At 39.8% G+C, this 23997-nt stretch overlaps 2 protein-coding genes across 2 annotated transcripts in view; one reads left to right on the top strand and one right to left on the bottom strand.

Annotated features, from left to right (window-relative positions):
• The window catches only part of ORC1 (origin recognition complex subunit 1), a 32492-nt gene extending 26955 nt beyond the window's left edge, over positions 1-5537 (bottom strand). The window contains exons 1-2 of the mRNA XM_036101408.2: positions 5363-5537; positions 1761-1860 (exon numbers count right to left, since the gene is read on the bottom strand). The gene's annotated coding sequence lies outside the window, so the exon portion shown is untranslated. The remainder of the gene's footprint in view (positions 1-1760; positions 1861-5362) is intronic.
• A 121-nt stretch (positions 5538-5658) lies between these two features.
• On the top strand, positions 5659-19364 carry PRPF38A (pre-mRNA processing factor 38A). Its single transcript, XM_036101411.2, has 10 exons — positions 5659-5970; positions 7743-7902; positions 9634-9755; positions 11650-11735; positions 14457-14567; positions 16961-17073; positions 17683-17709; positions 17833-17930; positions 18390-18438; positions 18965-19364. The coding sequence occupies exons 1-10, from the start codon at positions 5841-5843 to the stop codon at positions 19005-19007; spliced, it is 939 nt and encodes a 312-aa protein (XP_035957304.1). The 5' UTR covers positions 5659-5840; the 3' UTR covers positions 19008-19364.
• The last annotated feature ends 4633 nt before the right edge of the window (positions 19365-23997 follow it).

Below are 23997 nucleotides of genomic sequence, written 5' to 3'. Positions count from 1 at the left end.
GAGAGAGGGAACACAAGCAGGGGGAGTGGGAGAGGGAGAAGCAGGCTTCCCGCCGAGCAGGGAGCCCGAGGCGGGGCTGGATCCCAGGACCCCAGGATCATGACCTGAGCTGAAGGCAGACACTTAACGACTGATTCACCCAGGTGCCCCTGTAAATATCTTCATAACACTTGTAATCGAGATAGGGATAAAATATCAATGCACTAAAGGACAACTAATAGTGTGAAGAGCCAAGAGATGGAGCCAGAGAGACTACTGCAAGTTAGAGGACCAGATCTTGTGGCTGTTCAGGTAGCAAAGGCCTCCTACAGGGGCTTTCTGAACTGAATATTGAATAGTAAGTAGCTATTGATAAGATAAAGTTTATTTTTTTATTTTTTAAAAAGATTTTATTTATTTGACAGAGACAGAGAGCACAAGCAGGGGGAAAGGCAGGCAGAGGGAGAGGGAAAAGCAGATTCCCCACTGAGTAAGGAGCCCGATGTGGGGCTCAATCCCAGGACCCTGGGATCATGACCTGGGCCGAAGGCAGATGCTTAACCGACTTAGCCACCCAGGCACCCCTGATAAGATAAAATTAAGTGAGGGATTCCAAGGGATAGAGGAAAAAACATGCAAGAGGCATTTAAGGGAACAGCAATGGGTTTTATCAAGTGTATCATTACGCTTACATTAAAGACAAAAACAAAACCACTCTGGCAGTTGAAAGGGGTATTTTCCTTTGCAGCTGACAGGCCCCAGCTATCAATAATTATGAGTAGCTGAAAAGAAATGCTTGTATTAAAGTACATGGGGAAAAAAAGAGACACTTTTACTGACAAAAACAGAAATGTGAATGAAAAATCCAAGCATATCTGACAAGCCTCTTTACAACTTGAAAACTACAATCTATTCGTCTTAATAATGCCAATTTAGGGGCACCTGGGTGGCTCAGTCGTTAAGCATCTGCCTTCAGCTCAGGTCATGATCCCAGGGTCCTGGGATCGAGCCCCACATCGGGCTCCCTGCTCGGCGTGAGGCCTGCTTCTCCCTCTCCCACTCCCCCTGCTTGTGTTCCCTCTCTCGCTGTGCCTCTCTCTATCAAATAAATAAATAAAATTAAAAAAAAAAAATAATGCCAATTTATTATCTTAAGTTTAAGTATTAAGATAATAAATCTTTCCTCTAAATTAAATGCTGTTTTTATGGAGCTAAAATTTGACAAAATCAGGGTTAAAGAATTTTTTTCTTTAATCCGTCTGACAGAATTACTCTGGATTACTGATAGACGGACCAATAATTTCAGTCTGTGTTGAAAACAACAGAATTTTACTAGCATATTGACATCCTGATTAAACAAGCTTGTTTCCTGAAGTTCAGTAGCATTATGTCCTATTCTCTACTTGGGAACATTCTGACCTATAAGATTTTCTGCTTTTAAAAAAGGTATTTTTTAGCACACTTTGAGGAAACTAGCAAAAAGAAAAAGATACTAAGTCATTAGTAAATACACAGCTTAGAAATGATGCCTGAATGCTTTAAAGAACATTAAGAGTACTATATAATTCACAACATGGTAGTATTAAAATCAATCTAATTTTAATTAAGTACATCACAGAAATGAACAAAGAGCAAAGACTCATGAGTCAAAACAAATAAAAGATTTGTGCTCCAGTAAAAAATGAATTTGGATTCATTATATCCAATAAGCTTTTGGTAAAACTTAGTAAAAGTGTTTGAATCTCAGTAAGTGTTCGAGGAAATACATAACACTAACTTACCTTACAATAGATATTCCTTTTAATGGATGATCTAACACGGTACTGTCAGAAGTAAACTTGCAATTTTTCACCTTTCCACAATGTAATCAAGCAAAATAGGCTACCGAGAGAACAGAGAGAACAAAAGATGCAAGTCAATTACTCACTAAACTGCCATTTTAAAAAGAACTGGAATATCACTTAGAGTGCTTTGTAGCAAATTGGTTATCTCCCAGAAAACTGTCTACAATTCCTGAATAATCTAATTGTAGGACAAATGGCCTGATTTGTCACTTTGACTATGATAGTTGACTATACTGAAACAATAATTTCATTTTTTCAAACCCCAAACTGGCAAACAGAAGGACTACCGCCATACTTACAAGGTACTCATGTATACCTAAGAGGGGAAAAAAAAAATCCATGCTCTCAAATCTTTTAAATCCAGAAGTTATTTAATCTTACTAAAGCAGGCATCCTCCTTCAAAAACCAACCCAAGATAAAATTTAACATTCCCTTTCTAGGAGATCATGAGCTGTGTTCAATGAGACCAGTACATGGACACATATGCACAAGGGTGAGTGATTTACCCTAGGCTGAGCAAGCAGGGATATTGCAAGACTATCTGGGCTGGGACATAAAACCTGCCTCACTCTGGTCTATCACTCTGCTCCAGGCCTGGTTTTCCAAACCTCCAGACCAAGGTTGTTGGTGCCCTCAGACTTAATACACCCTGTTCTCTCTTCTTGCATATCTTTTCAGGGATGGCTCGGGTCTCAGCCCCAATAAAACTTTCTCAGATAGGCCTTCACTGATACCCAATGGAAATTTACCCTCCCACCACCTTATACTGTCCCTCAGGGTCATATTCCATTATACCACCCTATGATCAAAGCAATAAGCATTATATTACTTTCTTATTTATTGTACTTCCTACATTAGAATGTTAACTTCCAAAAAGCATGGATCTTGGGACCTTATCTATCTTGTTCATAACCGCATTCCCACAGCTTAGGTTAGGACTTGGCATAAAATAGGTGAATGAATGAATGAAAAACAAACTGGTTTTAAAAGTCATTAGGACAGGGGCGCCTGGGTGGCTCAGTCGGTTAAGCATCTGCCTTCGGCTCAGCTCATGATCCCAGGGTCCTGGGATCGCTGGGCTCAGCCGGGAGCCTGCTTGCTTCTCCCTCTCCTTCTGCCCCTCCCCCTGCTTGTGCTCTCTCTTTCTGTCAAATGAATAAAAATCTTAAAAAAAAAAATCATTAGGACAGTATCAAGTGTGGTAAAGACATAGAACAACTAGAACCCTCATACACTGCTGGAAGGCATGTAAATTGGTAAAACCACTTTGAAAAATGGGCTGTATCTACTAAAGCTGCACATCCTATGACTCAGCAATTCCAACACAATACACCCAACATAAAAACATACATACCATCAAAAGACATGAACCAAAATGTTCATAGCAGCACTATACAGCAATGAAATGAAACCAACTACAACTGCACATATGGTGAAAATCTCAAAAAATAACAGTGAGTGAAAGAAATCAGACACCAAAAGAAATCATACTATATTGATTTCATTCATATAAAGCTTAAAAATAGGTTAAAAGTAACCCATGGTGTTATAAGTCAGAACAGAAGGTAACCTAAGTGACTGAAAGAGAACACAGTGGGGAAGGGACATGTTTCTGGGATGCTGGTCAAGTTTCTTGATCTGGAAGCTGGTTACACAGTTATGTTCTCTTTAAGAAAATTCCTTGACCTGTACATTTATGGTAAGTGCACTTGTCGGTATAGTTATTTTTCAATGAAAAGTTCAAAAAATTAATCAAGAATCCTTCCACAGAGGCAGCATAAGGATGTCAAGCCTCTTTGTACTGTTACCCCACTTTCTTACCTTCGACCCAGCATTTCATCTCACCCACCATTAGCAGAGAGATTACCCAAGAGGGACGATGAATGGGGTGGAAAGGCAGGCCTGACTTGGTGGAGCAAAGGCTTTGGCTTCTAGGAGATAACCACCACAGGCTCTCGATTGTTGCAGATACCAGAACTCTGGAACATACACACCACCCAGTGCAGGGTGCTACACCCAAGGAAAATATAAGGGAGTTGCGGTAAAAATGATAGCAGGTATGTATTGAGTCAATACGACAGAAGGTGGAGCCAAAACTCTATACATTTATCTCATTTAATCCTCAAAATAATCCTAGTACAATGCTAGTACATACTAAGTGCACAACACCTCTCAATAATAAATATTTGCTAAATGAAAGGTAAGTGCTATTAGCACTTCAAAATGATTAACTTGTCCCAATGTTACACAAGATGGTACAGCCTTAATTCGAACCCTGAGCAGCCGGGATTCCAATGACTCTAAACCTTACAACACCTGTGTGAAAGCGGATAATGTTAATATATGCCTGAGAGAACTTGCTTCTGGTGAGCTTACTACAGTAAGCCAGGCTTCCCAGCCACTGACTGAGAAATCAAATGGACCTCAATTTCCTTACCCACAAAATGGATATAATAATAGAATCTTCCTTTTATTCAACCAATATATATTAATCACCCACTGTATGCCACGCACTATTCTTGGATTGAGAAAATGCAAAATGGCAAATTCACTTCCTCACTCACTTAATCCCTTGCATTTATTTGTAAGAGACAGTGGATCTTTAAAAAAAAAATTTGAGGAATGTTGGGAAACTCGCATACAATTCACACAAAATTTCGCACTTAATTTCAGGGAATTCATAAACCTTTTAACATCCACATATTGCCCTTTGTCTCGTTAAAAACTGTTGCAGAAAGACTTGGTAAACCGTGCTCTCACATCCGAACCCTCCGCTGGCATTCACAAGTACCCAATAAGAGCAGGGAAGAGGGTACCATTTTTACAGACTACTAAAATCGAAAACTGACATATCTAATCATCGCAGTTTCGTAGCCCAGGATAAGAATTTCACATCTCATGCTTCTAAGTCCAGTGCTTTTTCCAACTATGAAAATCAGAAGGCGCTTCTACTTTGGGGTTAGACTAAAGGAAGTAGAAGACATGCCATTAGACTTCGCTCCTAGAAAGAAGGTGGATGAGAGTCCCGCAATTAAGAGCAGCTCACCTGGGGCGGGAAGCTTGAGTGGGAGCCAGGCCTCTTATTCACAAAAAGCGACCTAGACAAGGCTCTCTGGGCTCAATTGTTACATCCGTAAAATGGGGTAATAACTTCTGCTGTTCTGCCTTCCCTGTGGTGCTTGGTTCACGACGCCTCAAAGAAGGAAAAGATGGAAAAGCTTCCCAAGGGCAAAGCAAATAGGAGGGATGGTTAAGATCATTAATGAGACTCTCAGGGCGCTGAGGGCAAGAAGGCTCACGCTTCTCTGCTGTTGGCTTCCGGTTTCCCCAACTGCAAACTCTCAGTCCCTGGCGGAGCGGGAAGCCTTTTACAAATCGGGATGTGGAAAAGAAAAATGCTCCTAATGGGCTTAGAACAGTGGTACTTAACAGGCGCTTTGTAAATAATCTGCTGAATGAATCAATGACTGAGTCCACAGAGAACTTCTCCAGTCTCCCCGGCCCAGATCCCCCTCCAGCCCCGGAATGCCACACTCACCGGGCGCCGAAGCCCTCTGTTCCCACCGTCTCAGCTCCAAGAGTTCGTGGAGCCGCAGCAACTCTAACCTGTCCCAGCTGGACTCCTCTTACAGGCACTGGCCGCACGCCGGAGCCAAAGCGGGCGCCTAGCTAGGAAAGAAGGTGGAGAAAAGAAATTTTCGCGCCAAACGTCGTGGCTCCGCCCCCAGGCTGTCCCCACGTTCCGTCACCAGCCAGCCCTTCAGCCCCGCCCACCCAGGAGGGGATGCACGTCGTACGTCCGCCAACGTGTAGCGGCCATCATTGATTCGGTCGGCGACGCAGTTCGCGGAAGGAAGTTCCTTTCCTTGCCGCGTTCCGGGTACCAAGATAGTGGCCTGAGCTCTTTAGAGAGACTTCCTCCATCCTCCTCCGTCCCTCTCAGATTTTTTTTTTTTTTTAACCTGGATGTGACGCATTAAAGGACCCGACGGAAATAGAACTGAAGGCGTTCTAAAATGGCGAACCGTACAGTGAAGGATGCGCACAGTATCCACGGCACCAATCCTCAGTATCTGGTGGAGAAGATAATTCGGACGCGAATCTATGAGTCCAAGTACTGGAAAGAGGAGTGCTTTGGACTGACGGGTGAGCGGCAGCGCGCGGACCCCCTCCCCCCGCCTTGTAGCCCAGTTCTCCTGACTGGGCGTCGGTGGGACTGGTCCCCGGGCTTGAGACTGGAGGGGAATCTGTCAGTCATTCAGAAAAATCTGAGCACCTACTATGTGCCTAGTTTTGTGTTGGGCTTTGGGGACACATATGAATTTGCTACAGCCTTATTCCGAAGCGTGTCTGTGTTGGGTTCTCTGGGTGTTTCCATGTTTAATATAATCTGCTGAGTTCTCAAACACTGTTAAGCTCAGGGAGTCTGAAGTTCTTAAAGGAACTTTAACATACCTGAAACCCAATTCAGGGTATTACTATCCCTAAATCTGGACCATTTGCACTATTTCCACGTTCGGGTCCTAATACAAATACCAGTTCTTCAGAGAAGGCTTCCAGGTAGTCTTTAAATCTTTGACTTCTGGCTTCTCATTTTAGTAGCTCTTTTACCCCAGTGAACCATGTCGTCCTCTACTGTAAAACGAGTATCATAATGCCCACCCCAAAGGGTTGCTCTAAGGATTAAATGCAATAATGTATAAAAAGTATTTGGTATGGTTACAGGTATATATTTTAAGATACATTCAGCAGTTGTGGTGGTGCTAGTTGTTACCACTGTTAACTACTCTGTGCCATTATTGTTGTTGCCACCACCATTAGCTGTGTGTCCATGGACATGTCATATTGTTTCTCTCTGAGTCACTGTTAAATTTTGGATAAATTTTGGGACCTTTTCTCATTACATATAGTTCTCTCCTTGGATGATCTCCACACTACAGTTACATCTTATATGTAGATGCCTTCAGATTTCTCTCTCCAGCCCAGATCTCTCTCTGAGATCTAAATCTCTAATTCCAAGACATGCCAACTCAGTATGTCCAAAAGTGAACTCATGACCTTTTCCCTCCAATGCTAGATTATGTTTCCTTGTTGTATAATTGTATTGCATTCTGCATCTTATTTCAACTATTCATCACACTTTCAATTATTTTTTCAATGCTTTCTGCCTTGCCAGTCGGTAAACTCTGTTAAGTGTAGTTATTTTGTCCTTCTTTATCCCTCTACCTACATCTCCAGTATTTAGCACCTGGCTATAAGTTTGACTCTCACTATAGCCCTGAAACTTTGTACCTTTATTATTCAGATTTGTACTGATAGTCTAAAAAAGAAGTAAGATAAAATGACTTGCCCTAGAGTTCACACAGCTAGTGTTTGCTTTTGAAAACAATTGTGGAAGGTTATTATCCCCATTCTGTAGATAACATTTGCTCAAGGGTATGTAGCTATTGATTCGTTTGCTGTTACTGTTTCCTTTCACTCGGAATCTGGCTGTTTTTCTCCAAACATAATGGTGACAGGCATGGACTCTGAAGTTAAGACTGCTTACATGTAAATCCAGGCCTGCTCCTCTGGCTGTGGACCCTGAGCAAATCACTTAACCTTTCTTAGCCTTCATTTTCCTTAGCTGAAAACAGCCTTCAGTGCAGGAACTTCATGGCTAATTGTGAAGATTAAATGAGATAGTATGACATGCTTAGCAGAGAACCTGGCATATAGTCAGTCATCTTTCAGTGTATATTGGCTGCTATTATTATTATTTTTACTATTAATACACAATTGTTCTCCTCATATTAAACTGTCAGTTAGTATTCAGGAGCACCAAACCTTGAACTAGCTTATCTCCACTTCAAACTGGGAAAAGCTTAGTCCTAATATGTCTGAGATGCCACTTTGTTTTTGTTTTTGCTTTTTTTTAGCTGAACTTGTAGTCGATAAAGCCATGGAGTTGAGGTTTGTGGGTGGTGTCTATGGTGGCAACATAAAGCCAACTCCCTTTCTGTGTTTGACCTTGAAGATGCTTCAAATTCAACCTGAGAAGGATATCATTGTAGAGTTTATCAAAAATGAAGATTTCAAGTGAGTGAAATGTTGACTAATGTCGCTAATATAAAAGCTTCAATTTCAGTGGTCCAGAATTTGGCTTTGGTTAAGAGGAGTGAAAGCAGTGTATCTTGTTATTTTGTCTGCTCTGATTATATTGATCTTCTTCACATTCTCAGCCCTGGTAACTACCCCTCGTGCCCAAAAAGCATTTCACAAATTCACCAAACATATATTAAGCAGAAGTGAGTACCTCGTATGTTGGTAGCACTGGATGCTCAAAGATGAAGAAAACTACATTATGTGGTAGATAAGCGGGAAAACTTTGGTGTAGATGGAGGTTCATGTCCAGACTCATGTCTGGTCGTGTTCAGACTTATTGTGACCTTGGAGAAGTTACTACATTTTGTGAGCTTTACTTTCTTTACTTGTAAAATGGAGATGATGATACCAATTCAAGACTGATGTGAGGGTTAAAGAAGATAGTGCTGTATATCTCACAACACAGTGCCTGTTGCATGGTAAATACCCCCAAAATATCACCTGCTCATATTATTTTATTCATTCTCAAGGAGTTCACAGACAAGTGTAGGAGACAGATATAGTAGCTTATTATGTGCCACCCTCTAAGGCATTTACATATAATAATTTATTTAACCTTCACGACAACCCTGCAAAAAAAAATTTTTTTTTTTAAGATTTTATTTATTTATTTGACAGAGAGAGACACAGCGAGAGAGGGAACACAAGCAGGGGGAGTGGGAGAAGGAGAAGCAGGCTTCCCACTGAGCAGGGAGCCCGATGCGGGGCTGGATCCCAGGATGCTGGGATCATGACCTGAGCCGAAGGCAGATGCTTAACGACTGCGCCACCCAGGCGCCCTAACCCTGCAAAATTATTATCCCTGTTACACAGGGGAGGAAACTTAGGGACAGATTAATTTCAAGTTCAAACAGCTAGTAAATGGCAAAGCTGGCTTCAGTGTTCAGATTCTTTTCTACTCCATTCTGTTTGTCATATAAAGAAACTGTTGAGTTTCAAATGCCTACTAGTTATTCCAAGTGAAGAATTTGAGTGGGTAGTCGGATGTAGGAGAAAAGAAAAAGGAATCTTACAAAACATTAACAGCTAGAAAATAGCTTTTATTAGGCACTTATATGTGCTGTATGCTAGTCTTAGCACTTTACACACGTTTCTCACTAAATAAACCAAGCCAGCAAATTAGGCACTATTATCACCATTTTACAAGGATTGAGAAAGCAAGTAATTTGCCTAATGTAACAAAGCCAGTAAGTAATGGAATCAGAATTGTAACCCAGAGGACTTTGACTTTTTTCCAGAACCAGTACTCTGTGCTACCTAGCAACAATTTATATATTCACATCTCTATATATATATTATTTCTTGTATTGTTAGTAAACATATATGTTATTGTTAAATTCAGTATCTCATTTGATTCTTACAGTAATCCTATGAGGTAAATAGGTTCTGTCTTCATGTTATACACGATATAATAGACTCTGAAAGTTGATCAACATGTCCCAAGTTCCTGCAGCCAGTAAGTGGTAGAATGGGAACTTGTAACCCAGGTCTTCGTATTTTACCCTTCTGCTGCCCCATGTTGCCTCTAAAATTGCAGTTCTCTCATCTGCCAAAGAAGAGAAAGAACTTGTACATCCACTACTGTCCTGAGAAAAGCCAGGTATGAAACTCAAGAATAAGAACTTTTTAGGATGGCCTATTGTTTCACTGTTCTCTATTTGTCAGATATGTCCGTATGTTGGGAGCACTTTACATGAGGCTGACAGGCACTGCAATTGATTGCTACAAGTACTTAGAGCCTCTCTACAACGACTATCGAAAAATCAAGAGCCAGAACCGAAATGGGGGTGAGTATGGTACCAAGTGTTTGGACCTTCCTCCCTGAACCAGTTCACCAATATCTCTACTTTCACATTGTAACGTACATTGTGAATGCTCTTCATCCTTGTTGTTACTGTCTTCATTTCAGTTTCTCCACCTCCCGCATGGAGTACTCCATTAGACTCCTAGCTTCCTGTTGGCCTTACCCAGTCTACCCCTGTCTGCCTACCTTTCCAACTGTATCTTTTTTTTTTTTTTTTAAGATTTTTTATTTATTTATTTCACAGAGACAGGGAACACAAGCAGGGGGAGTGGGAGAGGGAGAAGCAGACTCCCTGCTAAGCAGGGAGCCCGATGCGGGGCTCGATCCCAGGACCCCGGGATCATGACCTGAGCCGAAGGCAGACGCTTAACGACTGAGCCACCCAGGCGCCCCTCCAACTGCATCTTATGTCAGTCCCAGCCTTGCATCATGTGCTCCCTCCACATGTGCTCCATCCCATATGACCTACCTCCAGAATGACCTCTGAAAAACATTCACCAAACCTCCCAAAGTTTTCTATATGTTACATCACCACAGTTATTTTTAATGGCCTCTTCTCTAACACTATACTTCACACTGTAGTATAGATTAAGTGTACTCATACTTACGTAGGAGTCCCACTGAAAAATAGTAAGTATATCCAAAGGGGGCAGCTCCATACATTTTACAAAGATATTTTTTTGTGGTAGAGGGGGATTCAGGGTAATGCAGTAAAAACCTTTTTCTTCTCAGTGTCGTAACAAGATTAGTAACATTTGCCTTTTACCTCTACATGTAACATTAAACAGTAGAAAGTCAAGAATTTGGTATTTTACTGTAAACTTTTATTAACTTACTAGTTTATTGAATAAATACATAATTAAGTGCCAATGTCATGCCAGGTACTGTCCTTTGTACTGGAAATAACATGGTGAACAAGATGGTCATGGGCATCATGGAATTGCTTATTTATGTTTATATTATGTTAAACTAAGATGGGGTTTTTCAACCTATTGACAGTTTAATCCAGATGATTCTTTGTTGTGGGAAGCTGTCCAGCTCATTGTAGGATATTTAGCTGTATCCCTGGCCTCTACCCACTAGATGACAGTAGCATCCCCACTAGTTGTGGGTGGCGAAGTTAACCCCTGTTTGAGAACCACTGAACTAAGGTTTACTTTAAAAATTCTGAAAAGCTATTACTTTATTTACCATATAAGATACATGCTCTATATTTAGAAACATGGTTCATATGAGAAATTGTACTTGAGTTATATGATCTGTTCAAGAACATCACCCCTGGGCACCTGGGTGGCTCAGTCAGTTAAGCGTCTGCCTTCAGCTCAGGTCATGATCCCTGGGTCCTGGGATCAAGTCCTGCATCAGGCTCCCTGCTCAGCAGGGAGTTTGCTTCTCCCTCTCTCTCTACCCCTCCCCCCGCTCATGCTCTCTCCTGTGTGCTAATAAATAAAATCTTAAAAAAAAAAAAAAAAGAACATCACCCCTATACAATTCAGAACTGTTTGTGCTTGCTTTTGTGTTGTGTCTCCTGCTAATTGGGACAGCTTCATTCATCCCTTTATCCCCAGCTCCAAGAAGAGGCCTGGCACAGAGATGGCCTCAGTAAAGGTGAGCTGAATGAATGAAGTGATGATGACAAGGCTATGAATGGCTGTAGTTTGAGCTCAGGTCTGTCAATAATCCCTTCTCTGTAACTGCCACACTGAATGGCTTTACTAGTAAATGTGCAGGGAAGGGAGGCTGCAGAGGATTCACACTTTGTATACCAAGTACTTTTTACATATAGATATTTTACGTATAGAGTCTTCACACTTCTTTTACTTGTTGGCTATATAAATTTATTTCCAAGTTGCCTGAGCTTATGATTGTTCTTTCAGAGTTTGAACTGATGCATGTGGATGAGTTTATTGATGAACTGCTGCACAGTGAGAGAGTCTGTGATATCATTCTACCCCGGCTACAGGTAAGAGATAAAGGAGACGTCTCTTATCAGAGTTGCCCTTCTCTCCCCAAGACAGGGAGACAGGCCAGTACACATACACAATAAAACACTGAAGCCCATGGATCTCAGGGGTCCTCATCTTAATAACTAGTCTTCATATGTATGAAAAAGGGGATTGGGAGAGGAAAACATAAAGTATTTGAAGGGTAGGGCTTTAAAAGTGAGTAAAACAGGAAGACTTTCTTCTTTAAAATGATATATGAAGGAAATTGTAGGATGTAAAACAGATAAAAGGAGGGTCAGGAGTGGTAGACTGAGATCTTAACCCCTTAAATGTCACCTTTATAACCCTGCTCCTTTTCCTAGTGATAAATGATTATCCATGAAGCACCTTTCAGGAATGGGTTTTGCAGAGTATTATTTTAGAACTACTGTTATAAAATACAAAGGGAAAACAGATACAGTAGGTTGCCTAAAGAGAAAGGGAATGATCTATAATGGAGAGATGACGAAGCAGGGAATTAAGAGATTAAGTTTCTCTTGTTATAGCTGACTAGCTATGGAACCTGGTTTTATTTTTCCATCTATAAAATGGGGAAATTAGGCTACTTCAGTGGTCTTTAAACTACTCTGTGGGACTGTTTTAAGGCTGCTGAGAGGAGTAAGAGGAGACAGCCCCACATATTCCAACCAGAGTAGCTCCTTTTTTCTCTAAATTACATATTGGGCTTGAGAGTGAGATTTCATTTGAACAAAGGGGTTTTTTTTTTCTTTTAAATGGCTTTATTAAGGTATAATTGACATAAACTACATATTAAGTGTGCAGTTTGGTAAGTTTTGCCATATGTATACACCCTTGAAACTGTCACAGTCAAGAATAGTGAACATATCACCCCCAAAGTTCCCTTTTTTCCTTTTGTGTAATCCCTTCCTTCCCTCCTCTCTCACCCCTAAGCAACCATTGATATGCTGTCTGTCATAATAGATGTGTTTTGGAATTAATACAATACATGCTTTCTTTTTTTTCCTTCACTCAGCATAGTAATATATATTTCATGATAATTATTTCAAAGTAGGGAATAGAATGAATTGCAGATATCTGAGTCTTAAAAAAAAAAAAAAGATATCTGATAAATGGTTCAGATGAGGCAGCAAATCAACCGGATAAAAAGTAGTTGGTAGATGAGTGCTCACATTTAAATGCAATGAATCAACTCTTCCTCCACAGTGACCCAGTTATAAGAATCTATAAAATAAAAATCCTGAAAATGAGTGTGGTATATCTTTCCTATTCTTTATTGGCTACTGTAGACTGTGTAGTGAAGAGAGTAAGATTTCAAAACTGAAAATCTGCTTTCAGGGTCCAGTTTTCACACTTCATTATGGTTATGTTAACTATCATTATTAGCTGCTCTCATTTTTAAAAATGCTGTAAGAAATGGATTATTTTGAAGTGCAATCAGTTTGTAGCTAAGGGTTCAAAAGCCCATTCAGCTTTAAGCAAGGCTATTGGTGTAAATAAGATGGTCTGCATAGAGTCTAGAAGACCATAAAACATGCCTCACTGAGAAATTGAAATCTGACTGATGTATATTTTATCACCAAGAAGTGTGGTATGGTGTGGGCCTCTTTGTGTCCTAAATGAAGTGACCCTTAAGACTACCCTTCTGCTCTGATGCTGTTCTTATTAAGGACTTCAGTGCCCTGACATTGGCAAGGAGCTGCTCTGAAATGAATTCTAATTTCATCAAACACAAATACTATGAATTAATATATTGATTTTGGTCACTTCTGAGTCTGGTGAGCATTAGGAATTTGGGATGCCCTGTCTGATGCAGTCCTAGATCCCAAACTGGTGATCCTGTAACTGGAGAGCCTTTTTCCAAGGAGCTCTTTAATGAGGGATTGACTTCACAGAGCAGCATCTTTGTCTCATTTTCCCAACCTTTATAGAATTTTGTTAGGGATGACTGAGATCTAAGCTAAATGTTACTATTTATTCTAGGGCTGTCCAACATTTTTTATGTCTTGGGCACAAGAAAATGATAAGGGATCTCATGACCCAGCCAGTCCCATTTGGCATTTTTGAACTCCTCTTTGCCTTGCAGGTCCTTAATCATGCAGGTCCTTAATCATGCAGTAAGCCAGCTAAGCCACATCTCAAAAGAAAATGGAACCAGGAGATGGATTGTTTATATCCTGTACTTGGTTCAAAATGCATGACTCTACTAGACAGTTCCCTAAAACCCAGGTCAAGTAGAGCTGGTGCTACTCCAGACCAGGACCCAAGGCACTCTTCATCCCCCAAACTGGGCTGGGCCTCAGCGGGTCTCTTGGGGTAGATTTGCTCTGACACCTGTCTTGGAACTACCAGCCACCAGAGTTACAACTGTGAACTTATTGGCCTTTGTATATGAAGCTCCATTTTTATTCAAGGCTACACCTATACTGATTGATATTTTAGTGACCTTAAGAGTAAAAGATTACAGAGAATAGAGCCAACAGAAAATGAAGTTGTTCCCTTCAACTTTGTATTTATCTATTTACAGGGGGATGTAAGAGTGAGTATAGATGAAAAGTATGTTAAATTCCTTAGGAAAATCTTGAACTGTCTAGCATGTCTTTGAAATGATACTGCCTCAGCTGTTGCTCACCAGTTTTCCTGGCAATCCCAGAGGCCCAGTGTTGGGGCTTCAGGACATAGAGAACAATGCCCCCTGACTCTCATTATGCTTTCTATAGAAACGTTATGTGCTAGAGGAAGCTGAGCAGCTGGAGCCTCGGGTCAGTGCTCTAGAAGAGGACATGGATGATGTGGAGTCCAGTGAAGAGGAGGAAGAGGAGGATGAGAAGGTCAGGCACCTGGGAGCTTAAGGGTTGAAGGAGGGATAATTATGGGGAGGGGATGGGGGAATGGTCCTTCCTTGTTTTGTTTTCAATTTTTAACTTTCTTTAACCAAAAAATACAGTATTTATCATTAAGAGTATGGGCATTGGAGTTAGACTTTGATTCGTAACTCAGCTCTCCATAATCTTGTGCAAATTAATATCAGTCTTTTCCTTTGTAAAGCAAGGAGAATAATACCTTTCTCTTAGAATTATTATGAGTAATAAATCAGATGATATATATATAAAGCCCTTTGCATAGTATTGGGACATTATAATTGACTCACAGTTGGTAGCTATTAAAATAAATACTTGGAACAAAAATAATACTGTTCATAGTTGAACCTATCCTAAGGAGTAGGCCTAGTTTAGGGGGAAAAAAAACCTACTGCATGCTCATGTTATTTACTAGTTAAAATGCTGAAAAGCTGAAAGCAACCTAGCTGTCAGAGCAGTCAGGTAAACTGTCATCAACTCAACAGACTATTAGACAGCCATTAGAACTGTTATGAAAAGTATATGATAATATGGTTAGAAAAGAAGGATCTGAAACTATTACATGTATCCAGAAAGGATCTAGAGGGAAATATAAGAAGTGCTGGTTTATGGATACTGAGTGTAAATGGAAGTGTAGCTCTGAGCCAGTAGGCTCCCTTTAGGGTGAGTGCAAAAGGAAGCATAATGTTAGTTCATGAATTTAAAGCCAAGCAAGCAAGGCTGAGGTGCTCTTTTGTAGTGAGTGAACCAAAAGTAGGCATTCTGTTTTTCCTTTTTATAATGGAAAATTTCAATCACTTACCAAAGTGGAGAGAATGTGTCTCCATTTGCCCATCGTCTAGCCTCTATACTTCTTTTTTACTTCTTTTATATCTCTATACCAAATTGTCCCCACACCAATTTTCTTGACACAGATCACAGCCATCATATATTTCATCCATATTTCAGAAAAGGCCTAACCATACCACTGTCACCCCCACATCAACAGTAATTTCTAATATCAAATATTCACTGTTGAAACTAAAATTATACTGTATGTTAACTAACTAGAATTTAAATAAAACTCGAAAGAAGTTAAAAAATATTCAGTATTCACATTTCCCCAATTGTCCTATTATTTTTTAATAGTTTCAATTAGCATTCAAACAAGGTCCATAAATCAAGGCATATTATTCTACACAGATTTTTACAATATGTATTTTTCTGATTGTGTCCCTGTGAGGTCACTTAACATGTTCGATTGTCCCTGTATCTTCTGTAAACTAATTCTTAGATCTGGAGGCTCAGTTGGATTTGAGGTTTTTGTAGGCTTTGGAGTAGAGCAACACTACTTCACAGGTACTGGTGTGTACCCCTGCCCCAGGGTGAGCAAAGTCAGGCTGTCTCTCTTTTTGTCGTATTAGGAGCCACTGTGCCTAGATGATCTCTGCCTAGACCCATTGAGGGGGTTGTAAAATGGTGATATTCTTTGTTTTTTCATCATTTGTTAACCTATAACACTGCTATAGAGAGAAGTCTCCTAAATCAATATTTAGTTTTTCATAGGTACAGTTGATATAGAAAAGATAAATATTGGATTATTTATTTCTCTTTTTCAGTTTTTAAAATGAGTCGACTCCATAGTATCTTCCCAATGTGATGAGCTTTTGTCCTTGGTAACATTGTAAACTCATGGATTTAAGCAAATTGGATGTATTTTAAACCATCATAGTCCTTGTTGATGCTGAAATTGTCCCCTCTTTGGTCAGTGGGGGGGCCCCCAACTTGACTCATGAGACTGATAAAATCATCATGGTCTCAGACGCCTTGTCTTCTGATATGATAAGTTCTGGTCATGTTTTGTAAGCTTCTGCCCCCAACCTGAAATTAGCCATTTTTCCAGGGAGCCCTTGGTTTCATTTATAGGGAAAATGTAGTATTTAGATACCATAATCTGGGTACTATAAATGCTCATTGCTATGGTTTGGTCAGTGTTTCTAGGTCTTTACAGTTGGCAGACCTAGAGGAAAATTTTAAAGATTAAAGTACACTTTATACTTAATCTTATTGATATTAAATCTGTATCTCTTTCACATTGGAAATCTAGCTTCTTAAGGAGATACGCATAATTACTTAGCTCTCACTCTTCTCACATAGTCCCAGAATAGTGGTACCAACACTAGAACAGTGGTGGGATTATTGGAAACAATTGGTTTTTTTTGGTAGTTCTTTTTGTCCTTAGGGTTATCTATGTATTTACTGTGTTTAAAGTCACTTGAAGGTAGAATTTGGGACAGGATAAGGAGGGGAGTGTACATACTGTCCCTAAATGGTTCTCTGTAAGTCTGTGCTCATCGCTGATCTACTGTCCATTTCTTTTCCAGTTGGAGAGAGTACCATCACCTGATCACCGCCGGAGAAGCTACCGAGACTTGGACAAGCCCCGTCGTTCTCCCACATTGCGCTATAGGAGGAGTAGGAGCCGGTCTCCCAGAAGGTAAGGCCCTAGTCTTTGGCCTCTTACAGGGAGACTTTAAGCATGGTAGCATAGAAGTTTGGACTTCAGGGAAGGAAAAAGTCCAGATTGTGGAGGATGTCTGCCCAATGTAGTAATTGCTATAAAACAACCACCCGCAAAATGTCCGTGGCAGACAATAACCATTTATTTAGTCTGCTGTCAGTGATTTAAGCTGTGCTTGGATAGGCAGTTTAAGTTCATGCACCTGTTTTGTGGTCAGCTGTCCACTGGCTAGTATAGGATGGCTTTTAATGAGGATGACTGGGGCAACTCATCTCTTCTCTTTGTGTGTGTGTGTCTCATTCTAGGCTGGGTTAGGCATGTTCTCAGGGCAGTGGCAGAATTCAAGAGCACACCAGCTCAGTCATCAAATTTCCTTCCAGTATCTGTTGGTATCACATCTGCAAATACGCCATTGACCAAAGCAGGTCACATGACCGATCCCAGACTTAGAGTAGGAGGGTGCTAATAAAAGGTTACAGGACAAAGAATCATGGATAACAGAAAGGGGTAAAGAACTGGGGCAGTTTTTGGAATCTACAAGTGCAGTGCACCTACTAAGGTTCTTCCTTTTTTCTTTCTGTATAGGCGGAGTCGGTCTCCTAAAAGGAGGAGGTAGGCCTTCGGTTGATTTGTAATGAAAGATAGGGCTTTGGGGGGGGGGGGTGGGCGGGGGGTGTACTGCTGTTGTGGTGAGTACAATGTCAGATAAAGGGATCTAACCAATCATTTCCACAGCCCCTCCCCTCGCCGAGAAAGGCATCGGAGCAAAAGCCCAAGACGTCACCGCAGCAGATCTCGAGATAGACGGCACAGATCCCGCTCCAAGTCCCCAGGTATAGCATTTGGGCCTTTTGCTATTGGTGGTCTTAAAGAAATGTAGTAAGTGCTTAGCCTCCTCCAGCACAATAGCCTGGCTATATTATGGCTTAAAAGAAAAGGAAATGAGAATATGAAAATTTAAGAGTTCACATCTTCACTTTCTCTTACAAGCTTTGGTGAAAGGAGGATGAGCTTCCGTTGTTTTCATATGAAATTATAGGAATAAGACCTTACATAGTGGTAAATACTCAATGTGATGTTTGTAAAATTAGCCATAACCTGGAATGCATATGAAGTAGGTTCAGTTTTTCTGACACTCCCCCATAAACACACACACAGTTCAGATCTAAGAGGTGTGTCTAGCATAAGCCAAAAAAACATCACGCCAATGAAAGGGATTGGGGGAAGTGAAAATGATAGTGGGGGAGTAGGTGGGTAGAATAACACTCATCCAGTGGCCTTTTCTTCCCCAGGTCATCACCGTAGTCATAGACACAGGAGCCACTCAAAGTCTCCTGAAAGGTATGGATTGACCTTTAAGAATTTTTTCTTTATTCAGAAATTAAAGTCCCAATCACACAACTAAGGTAGACCTGAACTTTTGTTTTGATGGGGATATTTAGGAATTTTCCTTTTTTATAGGACAAAATTGGCCCATTGCCCTGAGAATTACTAGAATTCTGTATCTGTTTTGTGTTTTGTTTTTTCCTTGTAGGATTGCAGCTTTGGTCTCAGGAGATCTGTGGTTGAGTTGAGTGATACTGGACAAGCCACTTTCATTTGATAAACTTTAATTAGAAATTATTGCTATATGCTGTACACTGTCAGGTGCACTCTTAACCTCTCAGAGATCATTTCCTCAGTGGTAAATTTTGGATAGTAATACCTCAGTGTTGCTCTAAGACATAACACCAAGTACATTTAATGAATATTGGGTATCCTCTCTATCCCCATCAGTATCAGCATACCCCGTCTTCCTCAAAAGTCCTTGCCTTGCTCCTTGAACAGCTGTTAAATTTATTATGGTTTATATGTGTTACCATTTCAGATCTAAGAAAAGCCACAAGAAGAGCCGGAGAGGGAATGAGTAATGGACTCAGTTTGGTATTAGTCCAAATGACCACCTGTGGATCCGAAGGCATCTATGTGGAAGGATTAAGATCTACTCCCCAGGCAGCTATGAGAATATTTTAGCTCTTTTTAACCAAATTTCTCCACTTTTCTTTTTCTTAAATGAAAGAGGTGCTGAGTTTTGTATCTCTCTGAGTCATACTTCGCATTTGAGGGATAGTGCTTCCCAAGGGCTGCTTTGGAGCCAGTTGTGTAACCAACCTTGACTGTACTCAAACTTACAGGGGTAGAAAGGATTTGAGGGGTGGAGAGGATGAATGACAAGGACAGGATGTGGCTGGCTGTTGACCTTTTTGTTATTAAATTTTATACACCCATTTTCCTGTAGTTTAGTTTAGTTTTGTTTTGCTTCATGATGGTAACTGTTCTGAGAATCCTGAGATCTGTGCTGCTGCTATTACGCTCAAAAACCAAGTCAGTAAAACCTATTACCTCTGTTTTTCCCCTCCCCCAACATGTCCATGTAGTAATAATAGCATGAAAACTGACGAGTTAGCAGCAGCTTTGTAAGAAGAAAAGAATGCATTCAAATATAAGACTTCCTTCTCTGGATCATTTAATCCAATTGCACTGAACAGTTCAACAATGAAACTGAAGCTTAATACCTTTTATACAACATTCTTATACAGTATTTCTTCTTCCCCAGGAGCCTTGAATTCTAGGTTATGGTGCGCAGCCTTTATCTTGTAAGCACTGACATTATCCAAGTATAGTCAGTAGCAGTAGAGCAACAAGATTGAAAAGAAGAGGAAAGTATCTAATACCACTCGGGGTTTTGACCTGAATTGCTGGAAAATAGTGCCATTCATTCACAGAGCTACAAAATACAGCAGGAAGAGGCCAGGCTTTACAGGGGCATGTGGTCATAGTTGTGTTGGTAGTAAAAAGTGATGCATTCGATTTATCCTAAAGTGTAATTAGAGGCTGCCATGGTATAACTAGATAAAGCCCAGGTTGTTAGGAACTGGAGTTGAACATAGTGATCTAACCCTGAACTGACAATATTTAGGTAACTGTGGAATATGCAGAATTATATGGGATTGCCCAGGAAGTGTTTATGTAAGAAAAGCCAACAACAGAATCATTGGCAACACTCAACACTGGTGAGAGGAAGCACTGCAATCAACCAACTGAAAATGAACCACTCAGAAAGTTAGGAGACAGTATGGCAAAGAAGCTAAGGGTCTGAGGGTTCAGAAGCAAAATAAGAAATGCAGAGTGTCCATGGGCACTGATAATCAAGAGGGTGCTGGGATCTTTGCTAGAAGAGTTCAGTCTACCAGTACTTACCTTTCCTCCTCTAAAAACGGAAAAGTGAAAAAAAGGAATGGGGGAGGGGGAGTGATTTGACTTCCTGCAGCTCTGGACTCAGCAAGAATTATGGAGACCAACTGCCTCATAGGATCCAGTTTCTCAGGAAGTTATATCTGGTCATATGATAAATATTCTTTTGCTTGCTATTGAACTGAAGGACTTGGCAATATTAAAGCATTTTGGGATAGTTGAGATTTCACGTTCCTCAGTGATTCCTGATAATACTTGAGCTAATAAAAGTTGACCATAAGAGCTATTGTTATCCATTACACAACTATATATAGGACTGCCTTTAAGAATTAAATATAAGCACCTCTATTTATATTTGTTATTGAGACCTAGCAGTTATTTCTTTACCAAAGTGAGCTAGATGGAAAGAAATGTCTTCTGGCTTAATGACCTGTAGACCAACCAAGTTATCATCCAGTATTATTGTTAAAATATTCACTTTAAAATATAAGATTCAAAAATTCAAAACCTGCCCCCCAAAAACCCGAACAACTTTTAATAACAGAAATAAGCCTCCCCAAACTATCAACTTAATGCATACTTATTCAGGTATATGGTGAAATCTGAACCAAATTTCTAGTAACACAGCCAACCTATTGCAGGAAGCAGATTGTTCCTATTCTTTCATTATTTCAAAGAGCTAAGAGTTCTTGAGTGGGATATGTTGAACATCTCTCTAGAGATTGGTGTGGTAAATTACAGAACTGCAGAGGAGATGGAGCTTAAGGGCAAATTTTGCTGAGGGCGATTTCTGTCATCTATGTGCTAGCCTAACTAGACGAGGCCCTAGAACTATAGCTTTGTAACTTTGACTAGCCAATATTAAGGAACATTTTATATTTTACCTCTGTAACATATATTCTGTAACTGTTGAAACAAATTTCAGGAAAAAAAAAATTCCTTATGCAAAATATTTCCTGTATTTTTTTTAGTATGTTTTTAATATTGGGTGTAAACCACTAAATTTATTTCACTACCCACAATTAATTTGGCGAAAGTCTTCCAGTATAACAACCCAACTTTTTTTTTTTTAAGATTTTATTTATTTGAGAAGGAGCGAAAGTGAGAGAGATCAGAGGGAGTGGGAGAAGCAGACTCCCCACTAAGCAGAGAGCCAGATGCGGGACTTGATCCCAGAACCCTGGGATCATGACCTGAGCCAAAGGCAGACGCTTAACCGACTGAGCCACCCAGGCGCCCCAACAACCCAACTTTTAAATTTAAAGCTCATTCCCCTAGCCCCTTTCTGTTATTTCCATTATATAGATTGACCTGTGTATGACCTAAGGTTAAATAAGCATTAGTCAGAAAAGAATGATCAGGGGCGCCTAGGTGGCTGTCGTTAAGCGTCTGCCTTCAGCTCAGGTCATGATCCCAGAGTCCTGGGATCGAGCCCCACATCGGGCTCTCTACTAGGCGGGAAGCCTGCTTCTCCCTGTACCACTCCCCAGCTATGTTCTCTCTCTCAAATAAATAAAAATCTTTTCAAAAAACCCCCAAAAATGCAAAGTATACAAGTTCAAAGATGGTATTAAAAGGTAAGAGATGGGAAATAAGCTTAGTAGAAAATGATTTGAAAAATTGAAAAATAAAAGCCTTATTAGATACTATAGTGTATAAAATAAACATAAAGCATAGAGAAAATAGGCTGGAGGAAATAAAAATGGAAAATAATAAACTTAAAAGCTACAAAGATAATAAAACAATTGAAATCCTACATATGCATAATTCACATTCCTGATGAAGAGAATTGAGTACATTAAATGTCCAGATACAAGAAAATTTTCTTGAAATAATAAAGAGTAATCAAGAAATATCCTAATGAATTTAAGACAAAGGATTATAGGGACATCTAAGCAGAGAAATCAAGTCCTATATAATAAGGGGGGGGAAAAATCAGGCTGGTCTCATAGCAAACTTCATAAGGCAATGAAGCAAAAGGCTCTAGAGGTCTGCGGAAAATGAAGAGTGACAGGAATTTCATACCTAGGCAAAGCTGTTTTCTTTAAAATGTAAAGAGAATAGGCATTCTATTCACTTGGGAAAAAACTGCCTGATAATGAAGTTATCCAACAAGAGATCAAATTAAGGACTTCGAAAAAAGCAGTAAAAGGAGTGGTACCAAACATTTTAAAGACTAAATAATGGGAAATAATTTTAGGGCTCAACTTATTTTTTTTTTTTTTTTAAAGATTTTATTTATTTATTTGAGAGAGAGAGAATGAGAGAGAGCACATGAGAGGGGGGAGGGTCAGAGGGAGAAGCAGACTCCCTGCCGAGCAGGGAGCCCGATGTGGGACTCGATCCAGGGACTCCAGGATCATGACCTGAGCCGAAGGCAGTCGCTTAACCGACTGAGCCACCCAGGCGCCCAGGGCTCAACTTATATGTGAACATTGTCTATGTAAGAAGTAATATAACCAAGAAGTAGAGGAACTGTTAAGTGTGCTGATTTCATTTTTCATAACAGGAGTCATACATGGTTTTTAATTAAAACATATGTGAGAACTAGGAAAAAATAACTCTAGCCTCTTTAATGTTTTCTGTAATTGTCCTTAATTTCAAGAGGAATCTTTTAGAACTACCATAGAAAAAGCTTTTTTTTAAAGTTGAGCATTTCTTTCACATTTTTTCTTTTTTTAGATCCAAGTAAAATTAATTTGCTATATTTAGTAAATATAGCGTATGAGCCCACTTTTGTAAAACTCTTTGTAGGTATGTATGTTTAAGAAAGACAGCTGGGGGTGGAGAGGGACGCCTGGCTGGCTCAGTTGGAAGAGCGTGTGGCTCTTGATCTCAGTCATGAGTCTGAACCCCACGTTGGGTGTAAAGATGACTTAAATAAATAAAAAAAAAAAAAAGAGGTGGAATGAATGAAGTTCATCAGCTCTTAATAGTATTTATTTCTGGTTGATGATGGACTTTTGGGTGGTTTTTATACTTTGTTCTTTAATGTTCCTTTCTTAAACACATTTAAATTATCCTTTACAAGGGAAAAAAATGAATTGTTTGGACTTTAAAGCTATTTTATAAGCTTACCAACACATTTTATATATTGTTTGTTGGGACCACAAAATGGTAACCACTTTCCGGGAGGGCAATTTAGTAATATATAGCAGGAACCTTAGAACTTGTATCCTTTAACCTAATAATCCCATATATAAATATATAAATTCACCATACTAGAATTATATACACAAAAATAGCTTTATCCCATCACTTTACATATTTTTTATATAGGAGGAAAAAAGCAGAAATGTCCCATCTGTAGGGGACTAAAATAAATGGTACATTATTAATATTCATACTTTTGAATAATCTTTAATGACAATGAAAATATTAATCTCTCCATGTCATTAAACATTATACAAAACATTTCAAAACAATATGATCTTAAGTGTGGTGTGTGTGTGTGTACTCTGTAAAATTGATAATTTGGGCACTTCAATCGCTCTACAATGAATTTGAATTCACAATCAAAAACTATGAGAAGTTTGCAAACTTCTAAAACTGAGATACTACTGTATAAATTACAAACTAAGAGTATTCTATTTTTCCACTTGGTACAGTTTTGCCATTTATTGAGGACTGGTAATTGCTGAAGGAGGGACAAGTGAGATGCTGAAA

Source organism: Halichoerus grypus, chromosome 5, assembly GCF_964656455.1.
Source record: "Halichoerus grypus chromosome 5, mHalGry1.hap1.1, whole genome shotgun sequence".
In the NCBI taxonomy this organism is placed as follows: domain Eukaryota; kingdom Metazoa; phylum Chordata; class Mammalia; order Carnivora; family Phocidae; genus Halichoerus; species Halichoerus grypus.
This window is presented reverse-complemented; position numbering and strand designations above follow the sequence as displayed.

Bases quoted from the DNA above. Each gene is read 5' to 3' on its own strand.
- PRPF38A (XM_036101411.2), top strand. From the start codon at position 5,841: ATGGCGAACCGTACAGTGAAGGATGCGCACAGTATCCACGGCACCAAT. The intron at 7,903-9,633 runs GTGAGTGAAATG...TCTATTTGTCAG, and splicing joins ATCAAAAATGAAGATTTCAA to ATATGTCCGTATGTTGGGAG. The intron at 9,756-11,649 runs GTGAGTATGGTA...TTGTTCTTTCAG, and splicing joins GAGCCAGAACCGAAATGGGG to AGTTTGAACTGATGCATGTG.